The sequence below is a fragment of the Acipenser ruthenus genome, unplaced genomic scaffold, assembly GCF_902713425.1.
Source record: "Acipenser ruthenus unplaced genomic scaffold, fAciRut3.2 maternal haplotype, whole genome shotgun sequence".
Lineage (NCBI taxonomy): Eukaryota > Metazoa > Chordata > Actinopteri > Acipenseriformes > Acipenseridae > Acipenser > Acipenser ruthenus.
This window is the reverse complement of record NW_026708779.1, coordinates 80001-94634: the sequence shown is the minus strand read 5'-3', so window position 1 is coordinate 94634 and position 14634 is coordinate 80001. Positions and strand designations below refer to the sequence as shown.

The window sequence follows — 14634 nt, the reverse complement described above, 5'->3', positions numbered from 1 at the left end:
CTGAAAGCATTATTATTATTATTATTATTATTATTATTATTAATTGAAATGAAACTCACCGTAGCATTTGTATCACGGTCATTGTTATTTTTTTTCTAAAGGAAACTTCTCTGATGCAGAAAGCTGTAGTCCGAATGCTGGGTGACGCGTCAGAGATTGAACTCTCTTATAGCCGCTAACCCCGCCCACCCCCGTGACCTCATAGGGGCGGGGCCTAATCTCTAAGCAGGATAGACTCAACGCTTAGCAACGCAGGGGCTCAAACCAGCATCCGAAGCAAGACGTGTTTACCTGGCCTATAAATATGTGTTTATCTTCAACATGCATTCTCTCACCTCTTATTAGCTTTATTAACATGATCACCGGCCCCTCCCTTTAAAGGAGCGCTGACCATCTTTAAAATCCATTCTCTCACCTCTTATTAGCTTTATTAACATGATCACCGGCCCCTCCCTTTAAAGGAGCGCTGACCATCTTTAAAATCCATTCTCTCACCTCTTATTAGCTTTATTAACAGGATCACCGGTCCCTCCCTTTAAAGGAGCACTGACCATCTTTAAAATCCATCCTCTCACCTCTTATTAACATGATCACTTACATAAAGTTTCCAAGAGGAGACCATTCAGCCCATCTTGCTCGTTTGGTTGTTAGTAGCTTATTGATCCCAGAATCTCATCAAGCAGCTTCTTGAAGGATTCCAGGGTGTCAGCTTCAACAACATTACAAGGCTATTTGTTTAATAAGACAATATATCCAATCAAATTAATTTCTGAAGTGATGCAGAAACGTCCACCAGGGGGCGTGCAACTCAATCTTATCTCTGTGAAAATGTGTGTGTGTGTTTTAACAGATATTTTTCCATTTACACAATTACAGTTGCACGCACACACAAACACACACACACACACACACACCTAGTGATCATGAAAAAAATAACACACCCATGATTTTCAAAAACTTTGACTCAGCGTATTAGCTAGGAAAGAAAAATAATGTTTCAAAATGATAAATATTTTGTTTTTCAAAACTGCATGTCGACCTTTCTCTCACTGATAGCACAGATTGTGAATATGCAGGCTGTGGAGATGGCGAATGGAAGTCACTGACATGCTGGTTTATATTGCTGGGATGGGGGGTGGATGATGTCACTGACAGGCTGGTTTATATTGCTGGGATGGAGGTGGATGATGTCACTGACAGGCTGGTTTATATTGCTGGGATGGGGGGTGGATGATGTCACTGACAGGCTGGTTTATATTGCTGGGATGGGGGTGGATGATGTCACTGACAGGCTGGTTTATATTGCTGGGATGGGGGGTGGATGATGTCACTGACAGGCTGGTTTATATTGCTGGGATGGGGGTGGATGATGTCACTGACAGGCTGGTTTGTATTGCTGGGATGGGGGGTGGATGATGTCACTGACAGGCTGGTTTGTATTGCTGGGATGGGGGGGTGGATGATGTCACTGACATGCTGGTTTATATTGCTGGGATGGGGGTGGATGATGTCACTGACAGGCTGGTTTATATTGCTGGGATGGGGGGTGGATGATGTCACTGACAGGCTGGTTTGTATTGCTGGGATGGGGGGTGGATGATGTCACTGACAGGCTGGTTTATATTGCTGGGATGGGGGGTGGATGATGTCACTGACGGGCTGGTTTATATTGCTGGGATGGGGGGTGGATGATGTCACTGACAGGCTGGTTTATATTGCTGGGATGGGGGGTGGATGATGTCACTGACAGGCTGGTTTGTATTGCTGGGATGGGGGGTGGATGATGTCACTGACAGGCTGGTTTGTATTGCTGGGATGGGGGGTGGATGATGTCACTGACAGGCTGGTTTGTATTGCTGGGATGGGGGGTGGATGATTAACTCTAAATGTATTTTAAATTGCTTGTTTGGATTCTTGTGTAAATATTTTCTTGTGGCTTGCTGGTTCACAGCTGTACTGAAGGCGCTGTGCTAGTCTCCGATACACAGTCCTGCGAATGTCACGCTTCAAGAGACCTCGAGAGATTCAGATGTCTGCTTACAAAAAAAGCCCTTCCATTATAAAGCACTGAGAGTTATGGTAAAGCATAGGGAAGCATTGCAAAGCACAGAGAGGTCTGGTAAAGCATAGGGAAGCATTGCAAAGCACAGAGAGGTCCACTAGAGCCACACTGCTTCCCTCCCTCCCAGTCCCTCCTCAGCTCCACTAGAGCCACACTGCTTCCCTTCCTCCCAGTCCCTCCTCAGCTCCACTAGAGCCACACTGCTTCCACCCCTCCCAGTCCCTCCTCAGCTCTAACATCCTAGATAGATGTGCTTTGTGTGTGTGTGGGGGGGGGGGGGGGGTGGAGTGCGAGGGGGGGCACAACCATCTGTCCTGTCTAGAAACCCCTCAGGGATTCAATGCGCATTCCTTTGCAGTACTGTGTGTTTGTGGTTTTGTTTAGTATTTTTTTTTTAACCTCGACTGCAATATTTTCTCCCTTGCATCTCCTTCAGTGCCTATGGAGGCATTGTGCTGTAAATCAGTCTAGGTTTTAGTCACCATGGAAACCAGGGAAGAGCCCCTCCCCCCCTCCCCCTAGCAGCTGCAAGGAGAAAAAAAAAAATCTTGACAAAGGTTGCCGTGGAAACGAGACCTGCACAAACACAACGCTGGGAGAGCAGGCAGAGTGAGGGAGAGGCAGCAGGGAGCGAGGGGGGGGCCCTTTATTAAGAGTTTCATTTAAATTGGGGGGGGGGCAAAAGTAGCTGGGAACAATACAGGACAGACAGTCACATGGCAGGCTGATGTGGGGCTACAGAAGGGAAAGACAGCAGAGAGAGACAGCGGGGGAGCACCGGTGACCTCGATCCAGCATGACATCATCGCTAGCCAATCACAGCACTGCAATCACAGCATGACTATCCCAATACACCCTGGGATCCTTCAAGAAGCTGCTTGATGAGATTCTGGGATCAATAAGCTACTAACAACCAAACGAGCAAGATGGGCCGAATGGGGCCTCCTCTCGTTTGTAAACTTTCTTATGTTCTTGTGTGTGTCGCTGTCTCACTGTGTCAACCCGATAGCAAACCTCATAAAAAAAAGCACTTTATAAAAACCAGAACTGAAGAACAGCTACTAAACTCTCAAAAAAAAAAACAGCTCAACGTATAACCAAAAATCACTACAGCAAACATTCATAAAAAAAAAAAAAACCCAAAAACCTTTCTTTACCTGCCCGTCCCCACCCTTTGCCCTCTTACCCCGAAGCGATGAGGGCGCGGGACTGCGCCATGGCAATCCTCTGGAGCGCAGGGCGGCTCAACGTGGCGAGACCGGCGCGGGACAGGGTGCCTGTGCTGGCTGCGGGAGCCTTAACCGCCCTGGGGCTGAGCGGACCAGCGGAAGACAGGACAGGGGCGCTGGCGCTGGCAGATCCGCGAGTCCCTCCTGCAGCAGCGGCGAGAGAGGAAGACCTGGGGCTCCCGTTCCTGGCTCCCAGACTGGGGCTCCCTTTGCCTTTGCGGCCCTGCGGGCTGAGAGTAGAGGCGGCAGTAGCTGCTGCCTTAACGCTCATCACCAGAAGGCACTGCTGGCAGTTGCAGGGAGGCTGTGGGGTGGTGGGGGTAACGTTGGCGCTGCTGCTTGCTCCTCCCGCTGTGCCAGTCCCAGCGGCGGGCCAGGACTGGGATTTGGGCAGGGTCCCGCTCACTAACGGGTAAGCCACGTCCAGCCTGCGTTGGATGCGTCGTCTCCTCTGAGTCTGGCGGTTGACCTGGCTCATGGAGGTGAAGTCAATGATGTAGCAGAAGCCGATGGGGGTCAGGTCCAGCCAGGGCTGCTGCCTGTCCCGGGCCGCCTGGATGGGGATCCCGATCTCCATGTCGTAGGGGGTCCACGAGCCCGAATCGTTCTCCCATTCCCAGACCACGCCCTGCCCCGGGGCCGACGTGGGGTCATAGAAACTGCGGCGGACGGGACGCAACGTGCCTGGGGGGGGGGGGGGGGGGGGAGAGAGAGTTGCTTTAATTTTATTTAAAAACAAGGAAAGTGCTTTCCCCCATGGTATTACTCTGCATTCACCATAGCTTTTAATATGCTTTACCAGATCTCTCTGTGCTTTACAATGCTTCCCTTTGCTTTACCAGACCTCTCTGTGCTTTACAATGCTTCCCTATGCTTTACCAGATCTCTCTGTGCTTTACAATGCTTCCCTTTGCTTTACCAGACCTCTCTCTGCTTTACAATGCTTCCCTATGCTTTACCAGACCTCTCTGTCCTTTACAATGCTTCCCTATGCTTTACCAGACCTCTCTGTGCATCACAATGCTTTACCAGACCTCTCTGTGCTTTACAATGCTTCCCTATGCTTTACTAGACCTCTCTGTGCTATATTACACTTGGCTGTGCTTTTACTAAACTTTTCCAAGGGATTATATACAGCAATATGCTATCTGCATCAATAAAACCTTATTAACAGAAAGAGAGAAAGAATTCTATAGTATTACAAGCTGTCAGGAAACACTTCAAAACAGAAACAGACTCAGTTTTCAATATTTTCTTTGCTTGTTTTCATCGCTTCAAGAATTAAAACTCCTGGTCAGAACCCTTTAACTGGATTCTAAAAAAAAAAAAAAAAACTAAAAACTTTAAAATCGGAACAGACAGACCCTCCCACACCCCCTCCTCGACCCGAACGGGGGTCTGTATTGTTCTCCAGCCCGCCTCCCTCTCCCTGGGAAAAATATGTGAAGAAAGAGAACTGTCAATGAAAGACTTATTGATGCATTCATAGAGCTGTCTGCGGAGAGAGGGGAGAAGAAGGGGAGAGAGAGGAGGGGAGTGAGGGGGTCCATCATCCTAGACAGAGGATTTGGGGGAGGGGGCTGTGGTCGTCTATGGTCGCGTTTCTCTTCATCAAGCGATCATCCTTATGCCAGACTGGACAGCAAATAAAGCCCGTAGAACTCCTAGAAGCATCTGCTAATGCAAATACTAATACTGTGTGTGTTTCAAAGAGTCTATTATTATTATTATTTATTTCTTAGCTGACGCCCTTATCCAGGGCGACTTACAATTGTTACAAGACATCACATTATTTTTACATACAATTACCCATTTATATAGTTGGGTTTTTACTGGAGCAATCTAGGTAAAGTACCTTGCTCAAGGGTACAACAGCAGTGTCCCCACCGGGGATTGAACCCACGACCCTCCGGTCAAGAGTCCAGAGCCCTAACCACTACTCCACACTGCCGCCCCTGTATGTTTAGAAACCTGTAAATTCAACGACAAACGTTTCCACTAGAACTATTTCTCTGTGTCTCCAGTGTAAATTCAATGACAAACATTAATAAGGCTAATAAGAGGCGAGAGAATGGATTTTAAAGATGGTCAGCGCTCCTTTAAAGGGAGGGGCCGGTGATCATGTTAATAAAGCTAATAAGAGGTGAGAGAATGGATTTTAAAGACGGTCAGCGCTCCTTTAAAGGGAGGGGCCGGTGATCATGTTAATAAAGCTAATAAGAGGTGAGAGAATAGATTTTAAAGACAGTCAGCGCTCCTTTAAAGGGAGGGGCCGGTGATCATGTTAATAAAGCTAATAAGAGGTGAGAGAATGGATTTTAAAGACGGTCAGCGCTCCTTTAAAGGGAGGGGCCGGTGATCATGTTAATAAAGCTAATAAGAGGTGAGAGAATGGATTTTAAAGATGGTCAGCGCTCCTTTAAAGGGAGGGGCCGGTGATCATGTTAATAAAGCTAATAAGAGGTGAGAGAATGGGTTGCACGTTTTAATTAAGGCTCTTGATGTGTAAATGCGATAGCTTTTGTTTGTGAAATGTGGCTAGCAGATCATTCAGGGCTCGTGTATTGCGACTGGGAGCCGTGTTATTTGCTCTCTTTGATGTGCTGTTTACAGTGCAGGCAGATTGTTTTATTCAATGCTCCATTGTGTTGCAAAAGGGGGCTATTGCAGCTTTCTAATTGCAAGCGTATTTTGCTGGTTGAACTGGCTTTAAAAAGTCTTTGTCTGTCACTAGTGTCGGGACCCTTATAAAAAGTGTACCATGCCATTTTGTGCTTGACTATCCATTCCCATGCCTCCCTGTGCTTTACAATGCTTCCCTATGCTTTACCAGACCTCTCTGTGCTTTACAATGCTTCCCTGTGCTTTACCAGACCTCTCTGTGCTTTACAATGCTTCCCTATGCTTTACCAGACCTCTCTGTGCTTTACAATGCTTCCCTATGCTTTACCAGACCTATCTGTGCTTTACAATGCTTCCCTATGCTTTACCAGACCTCTCTGTGCTTTACAATGCTTCCCTATGCTTTACCAGACCTATCTGTGCTTTACAATGCTTCCCTATGCTTTACCAGACCTCTCTGTGCTTTACAATGCTTCCCTATGCTTTACCAGACCTCTCTGTGCTTTACAATGCTTCCCTATGCTTTACCACACCTCTCTGTGCTTTACAATGCTTCCATATGCTTTACTGAACTTTATTACATTTTGCTGTGCATTCACTGTGGGAAACTGGCAAAAGTGGTATACAGGTAAACATAAAACATGGTACATATTAATGTGTTCTCCGATACTTGGAAAAAGTGTTTTGGATTTTAAACACGTGACTCCCCACCACGTGATACTTCACAGAGAACGACACAATGCTGGGGTCTGTACGGTATTCCACAGGGGGTGCGTTCTCGGAGATGATTCTGCGCAGATGCTGTGCAGAATCTGACCAATTTAGCCAATGATCTTCTAAGAATGATCGCCGTGAACGCATACATTGGCTGAATTGGTCCGATTCTGCACATAATGATCTCCGTGAACGCATCCAGGAGTATTGACTCCTCAATGGGGGCAAATTTTATATATTATATATAGTTTGATTGAGAAAGTCTGGGTTGCGGTTTGTCAGATGAATAAATTAAGCATGACCGAGCGTGTTCAAATCACAGGTCTTAATTCTCAGAATGTGTCATTAACATCCAGCCCCCCTGGCTATAAATTTTTTTAAAAAAAACGTAATAGCATAGAACAAGTAAAGGCAGGGAATCGCTGTAACCCTTTCGTGAAGATAATATTGCAAACAGACGAAAAACAAAAGTCGTTTTGGACACGAGAATAAATATACTGCGCGTTGAAACGTGTATTTGTTTCTTACCATTGATTTGTATGAAGCTGGCGTGCGTTGGCTTTCAATTCGTTAGACTGCGAGAATGTGTGTTTTTGTGGTCGCTTTGCTCAGCCGCAGGGTCGTCGTTTAACGGTCCAGTTGTTTTTTATTGAACCAGATCACCTGGCTGTAATTAACAGGCACTTATTTAAACAGGGCTGCCAGGCGTGTCGGGGTGGTCTGCGTGAAAGCCAAGATCGGAGAGGAGATCGGAGTGCGCAAGACCCAGAAACTCACAGTGTTTTACACGGACGTGTTTTGGATAACTGGTAAAGGGGTTTCAGCCGTCCAGTTTATTACTTTAGAAACTTGAGGGAAGTTTAGTTAACGGTGCCAAAGTGGAATTAGGGTTAGTTAGTTATTATTATTATTATTATTATTATTATTATTATTATTATTATTATTATTATTATTATTATTATATTTTATGTAGCTGACAAACGAGAGGAGGCCCCATTCAGCCCATCTTGCTCGTTTGGTTGTTAGTAGCTTATTGATCCCAGAATCTCATCAAGCAGCTTCTTGAAGGATCCCAGGATGTCAGCTTCAACAATATTAAATAAATAAATTAATTAATGAATATACAGGCACCGTCCTGTTTAATTTCACCGGTTGTGAGAGTTTTTTCGTTTTACACAAGGTTTCTTAAAAAGTGGCAAGTTTACTCCGGATTGACACAATTATATAAAGATTAGCAGTTTTTTTTTTAAATCCTTCACCACACCACGAGATCTCCGCGCTTTGGAGCTGTTAATGGGATTGGACATATTTAAGATCTTTAGGAATGAAAATTCTCTGTCTAACACATTTCATGAAGTTTCAGATTTCTCACCGTTTTAAAAGTTGCCTTTTTTTTCGAATCTTCTCTTCCCTATCCAATGAAAAAGAAAACTTACAACGTTCCTAAATTCACTTGTTTCATAATTTCCCCTTTCCCCCCAAACTAATAACATGTTTTACCTAAAAAACAGCTACTTTTATTTCTAAGTTTCTCAACCCTGTATTGACCATTTCTGCATCCCATAAAGCTACAACCCTTAACTACACCTTTATACTAACTACTATTATTATTATTATTATTATTATTATTATTATTATTATTATTATTATTAAAAATCCTACCTCACAATCCAGAATCTTTCGTACGCAGAACATTGTGTTGATGGACAAATCACAAAAAAGCGTTTTGTACAAGAAATGGAATCTAGTGACAAACTATTATTAAAATTAATTTTAGCAGACTCTTTTTATCCAAAAACGACCAACAGAGACTCTGATCCTGGAAATGAATTCCAGTCCTGGTCTTTATTCCAACAAGGTCTTGAATGAGTTAGCAGCTTCAATCAACTACATTATAGAACCGGGTTGGAGTAAAAACCTGGACTGGATTAGATCTTGAGGGCGAGAGTTGAGTACCGCTGGACTAGAGAGGTGAACTCTGCATCATCAACAACTGCTGCTGCTGCTGCAGAGTCACTTCCAATAGGAGCTCGTTTGTTTGACGTCTCATCCTGAAGGACGGAGCACAAGGAGGTTCAGTGACTTGCTCAGGGTCACACACACACACACAGGGAGTCAGTGGCTGCTGCAGAGTCACTTCCAATAGGAGCTCGTTTGTTTGACGTCTCATCCTGAAGGACGGAGCACAAGGAGGTTCAGTGACTTGCTCAGGGTCACACACACACACAGGGAGTCAGTGGCTGCTGCAGAGTCACTTCCAATAGGAGCTCGTTTGTTTGACGTCTCATCCTGAAGGACGGAGCACAAGGAGGTTCAGTGACTTGCTCAGGGTCACACACACACAGGGAGTCAGTGGCTGCTGCAGAGTCACTTCCAATAGGAGCTCGTTTGTTTGACGTCTCATCCTGAAGGACGGAGCACAAGGAGGTTCAGTGACTTGCTCAGGGTCACACACACACACAGGGAGTCGGTGGCTGCTGCAGAGTCGCTTCCAATAGGACCTGGGTTTTACATCTCATCAGAAGCATCCTTTACAGGGTTTAAATCATGATGGAGTACAATCCCTCCTCCCTTGTATACTAAAGAAGAGGGGTTTGGGAGTGTGGGGGGGGGTGGGGGGGGGGGACGCAGTGTCTGCCCGAATCTTGTATTTAGCAGGACAGCTGCTGTTCTCCATTTTTCTCTGGGGGTCTGTGGGCTGGGCTTGAGATCGGAGGGTCTCTCCTCGATCCCACACTCCCTGCCGAAAATCAATAGCCCTTTAAGCCATTGGCATTGATAAGCGCCAGCCTCTCCTCTCCCCTTCTAAACCATCTGGTCCTCTAACTGGAATTCCACTGTGACCCCCACTCCCTTACAAGGGACAGGTCAAAGGTTCAAGGTCATGGGACGGGGGCGGGGGGGTGGGGAGGGGGTTGAGGCAGCTGGCGTTGCCCCCTCCCCTCTTCAAACAAAAGGCTACATTTGCATAAAGTGTGTTGGAATTCTCCTATTGAAAAATATAGAAAGGAAAGAGTAGAAAACACAGTCTCCACACACACACACACGTTACTGTATCTGACTTCTCAGCAGGACAAGCTGAGACTGTTGTCTTCACCGTTTTCTAATGAGGAGTCTCAAGTAGGCAACGTGCGAATCTCAGCTGAGCAATTAAATTCACACCCCTGTCAGACACCCCAGACTCACACATTAGCAGGATGATTACCGCACGCTAAACACCAGAGGAAACTCACAGGAAGCCAGGCAGAGGAACGTCAGGTTATTGATCGCCACGGCTTTGATCAGGCATTCGGTGATCGATTCATGACTCTGGTGGCCTGTTTACAGCTTCATATTAGAGTTGAGAGTTGCATAGTGGTTTGATCCATTCCTGGTTTTACTACAAGTTATTATTATTATTTGTTTATTTAGCAGACACCTTTATCCAAGGCGACTTAGAGACTAGGGTGTGTGAACTATGCATCAGCTGCAGAGTCACTTACAACTACGTCTCACCCGAAAGACGGAGCACAAGGAGGTTAAGTGACTTGCTCAGGGTCACAAAGTGAGTCAGTGGCTGAGGTGGGATTTGAACCGGAGACCTCCTGGTTACAAGCCCTTTTCTTTAACCACCAGACCACACAGCCTCTTATAATAATAATAAGACTATAGTTTAATAATCAGACACACCTGAGCTTGTTAGCTAGACACACTAGGGCTGATCAAGCTGGTAGTAAAACCTGGACTGGGTGACACTGCTGTGCAATAGGAGTCTTATTCCCAACCCCTTATTATATTACTAGCAATATGCATGTTTTCTGCAGGTTTTTTTTTTAATTGTAAGTTGTTTAAGACTAAAGATTAAAGCACAAAGCGGTCTGACATTTTCACACACGAGTGTGTTTCTATATCACTGATTACTGAGTGGAAATTGAAATTCACGCCCAGAGGTGTTTTCATGCAGGTGGGTAGATAAAGGATATCAATGACTAATCTTGTTTTACACACTGCTGTAGACACTTGAAATGTGTGTGTGTGTGCCAGTGTCGTAAAACAATCAAATCCAGCATCAGCTGACCAGGGTAAAGGTCAATCTGATCAAAGCGACGTTTTGTAAGAAAGCTCACAGCAAGTTAAAGCAGGTAAATAATTATACACAGTCTACAGCTGTGGCCAAAAAAGTTTTGCATCAAGTAGAATTTTAGGATTCAGAGATCTTTTTTTTTTTTAAAACTACTATTGAACATAATTCAGATCTATTATTTAACATCATTTAATCAAAGAAAAACTACAAAAAGTCATAACAGAAGTACAGCTGAATTTCATGTTAGATTTTTAAATGTCACAGGTCTCAGTTTTTCGTGAAGCATGTGGAAAACTATACAAAGCTGTGGTATGTAATTGCACATGTTAACGTGGCATTATTGAGCAGGTTTCATTCGACTTCATGAAGCAGAACCAGTTCATTCTATAGGGGGGACGATGCTGAACTTTTGGCCATTATTTGAAAGTATATGGAAGACTGTAGCATAGAATCTGAATAAGGCAAAACTAATGTAACTATTACTAAGCCACTGACTCCCTGTGTGTATGTGACCCTGAGCAAGTCACTGAACCTCCTTGTGCTCCGTCCTTCAGGATGAGACGTCAAACAAACAGGCTCCTATTGGAAGTGACTCTGCAGCAGCCACTGACTCCCTGTGTGTGTGTGACCCTGAGCAAGTCACTGAACCTCCTTGTGCTCCGTCCTTCAGGATGAGATGTCAAACAAACGAGCTCCTATTGGAAGTGACTCTGCAGCAGCAGCAGCAGCAGTTGTTGATGATGCAGAGTTCACCCCCCTAGTCTCTGGAAGTAGCTTTTGATAAAAGTGTCTGCTAAATGACTTAATAACAACACCAACACCACCACCAACTGCAGACAGACAGACAGACAGACAGACAGAGCCCCACAATCCTGTTCAGTTTGACGCTATAATATAATTCCTTCTTCTTGGTGTCTGTGTTAGTTTCTGAAGAGAGTTAAGTTTCATTAAAGCTGCAGACAGACAGACAGAGCCACACACACACAGATGGAGACCGACACAGAGCCCCACAATAAAGAAACAAACAAAAGCACACCTAGCTGGCAGACCAGTTGGTTTACATCCCCCCCCCCAAAAAAAAGGCAGTATAAACATCAGATACATTTCCTCTCCAGGCTTGGATCTGCCAGCTCCAGTTTAAACAGTAACCCGCCTTCTGAAGCAAACAAATGCGACTCACCACACAGACACACTAAATCAACATTGAGAAAATCACATTCCTGCATCACGTCAATATCATTAGGGACTCCGAGAGCAGAGAGCTGGAGCTCACAGCGCTGGAGCGCACAGATGCCAAACCCATGGAGGCGTTTTCTAAACGGACAATAGGAAACTGCATTGGACTTTTTTTTTTACTGCATACATTAGACTGGACTGCAAACGGAAAAAAAAGCCAGACTAACACGAGGGGTCTGTTTGTATAGATCTCATATATTATATATATATATATATATATATATATAGAGAGAGAGAGAGAGAGAGAGAGAGAGAGAGAGAGAGAGAGAGAGAGAGAGGAGAGAGAGAGAGGAGAGAGAGAGAGAGGAGAGAGAGAGAGAGAGAGAGAGAGAGAGAGAGAGAGAGAGAGAGAGAGAGAGAGAGAGAGAGAATAATAATAATAATAATAATAATACATTGTATTACTGAGTGTAACTTTAAAACGCTTATTTGTCACACTTTTCAAACACGTCACTGCGTTTAGAATTCTAAACGCGTTTAGGATTTAAAACGCTCCGTGATGTTTTATTTTGTAAACTCTTGGACGCGTTTATGACTTATAACACTTTTTAAACATTCGTACGCGTTTATAACCGGGCTGCTGTTTGAAATCTAAAACATCAAACTTAACAAAAACGGCGCAGATTAAAACACATAACGTTGAACAATTAATTTAGAGTTCCACGTGACTAAACACCAGCGCGACAGCTGATGACGTATCAACACCGCTGTTTAGGAATAGAACGCTTCTATTTCACTCTGTCGCGCCGTTCAGATATTAAACGCGTCGCGCGTTCTGGGGTTTTTAGGCCTAATGTTAGCCACTGTATGCATTAGTGTTTGAAGACACAGACTGACATACCCACACGTGTTGTTTTCCACACACGCATGTACGCTACAGGCACACTGTACCGTGCTGAATGCGTCTACCGCATGAACTTCCAACATCTGCGCCCTGCCCAGGCTCGTATCAAGGCTGGGGTTTGAATGCCACTATATAAACGCTGTGCACAAGCCCACACAGACCAATGGGTAACGTATTGCATTGCACTGAGAGAGGACGATGGGAATCTACAAGGACACAGAGCCGGCTGCTTTATATATCAATGGAAAATGATGTTATACAGTCACATCATAGGAATAGTGATTTACAATAGCCGAAGAGGATACAGTAGGGGCAGCAGTGTGGAGTAGGGGTTAGGGATCTGGACTCTTGACCGGAGGGTCGTGGGTTCAATCCCAGGTGGAGGAACACTGCTGCTGCTGTACCCTCGAGCAAGGTACTTTACCTAGATTGCTCCAGTAAAAACCCAACTGTATAAATGGGTAATTGTATGTAAAAATAATGTGATATCTCGTAACAATTGTAAGTCGTCCTGGATAAGGGCGTCTGCTCAGAAATAATTAATAATAAACAGTATTTACTGTTTGAAAGCGTGTGCCGCAGCAATAAAATTGTTAATAACATAAATAAATAACAAATTGTTAATACAACATACATAAAGAATAATGATTTTCATACATGAGAGTAGATGTTAAAACTTCATGCTGATTTGAACTCGGCTCTCGCTAAGATAAGCACCAACTAAGACGCAGCTTTACAGAAAACTCATGTGATCCACCTGTGTCTCCATCCATTTACGCTTCCTTCCATATGATGGTGTAGATAACCTTCTGCCTGGTGTTGATGGCTGAAGTGTATTGCTGGCTCCAGGGATCAGCTTATTATTATTATTATTATTATTATTATTATTATTATTTATTTCTTAGCAGACGCCCTAATCCAGGGCGACTTACAATCGTAAGCAAATACATTTCAAGTGTTACAATACAAGTAATACAATAAGAGCAAGCTTATTTCGACTCCCCAGTGCATCAGCCGCACACACAACGGCTGCTAACAACGGCTAAATCATAATAAATGAAAGCTAACGTGGTAAACGATATTAGCCCCGACAAGGTTGTGTGATCTTATCCGGATAAACTACAACAGACAACATTTTGATCAGACGTTGATCAGAATTCAGAGGTTGAATTTTCCAGCCGCTGTTTCAATAAATACAACAAATCCATCCCTGCATTTCATATTGCTATTCCCGTGTTGTTTCGGGTCATATTTCATACCATTTTTGTGCGGCTATATAATTTACAGTATTTGTAAAAGTACCCTCGAGATGGATCGAATATTAGAGACAGCTATCGCACAGCACAGCGTCGCCTTATCTCAGAGACGCGAGGATTGTAGTACCTGTGATTGTAGTATCGCTGTGTTACAATGGTATCGGCCATTCAATGGGCTAATGCAACCGGCTATGCTTTCACAATACGAACGGAAAATACTATTATAGGTGTGTATGAAATAAAATACGATATGATCCGCCAAATAAACTACTACGACCACTACCACTACCACTAATAATAATAATAATAATAATAATAATAATAATAATAATAATAATAATAATAATGCCATCCCCTCAAACCCGATACTTATACAGCTCTGTTTGCATCAACACCCTCTATATAGAAAGAAAGACTAACAAATGGGGGGGGGGGGGGGGGTAATGTGACATTTCTAAAATCTAACATGAAATACTGTACTGTACTACTATTATGGCTTCCGGTATAGATTTTTTTTTTCAATATAATTAGTTATTTATTTTTAATACACGTTGTTAAAGAACAGCTTTATGAAATGCCTCAATCCTAAAATTCTTGGTGATGGGCAC

The 14634-nt window shown here is 44.1% G+C and overlaps 1 protein-coding gene across 3 annotated transcripts in view; it reads right to left on the bottom strand.

Moving 5' to 3' along the window:
* The window catches only part of LOC131735978 (E3 ubiquitin-protein ligase DTX4-like), a 28275-nt gene that overhangs the window by 8616 nt on the left and 5025 nt on the right, over window positions 1-14634 (bottom strand). For 2 of the 3 annotated variants that reach the window (XM_059021727.1, XM_059021725.1), the window contains exon 2: window positions 3249-3975. In XM_059021727.1, the coding sequence (XP_058877710.1) occupies window positions 3249-3868 (620 nt within the window). In that variant the 5' untranslated portion in view covers window positions 3869-3975. Of the gene's footprint in view, window positions 1-3248; window positions 3976-7155; window positions 7271-14634 lie in introns of those variants that run through there. The other variant, XM_059021726.1, reaches the window with a different exon arrangement.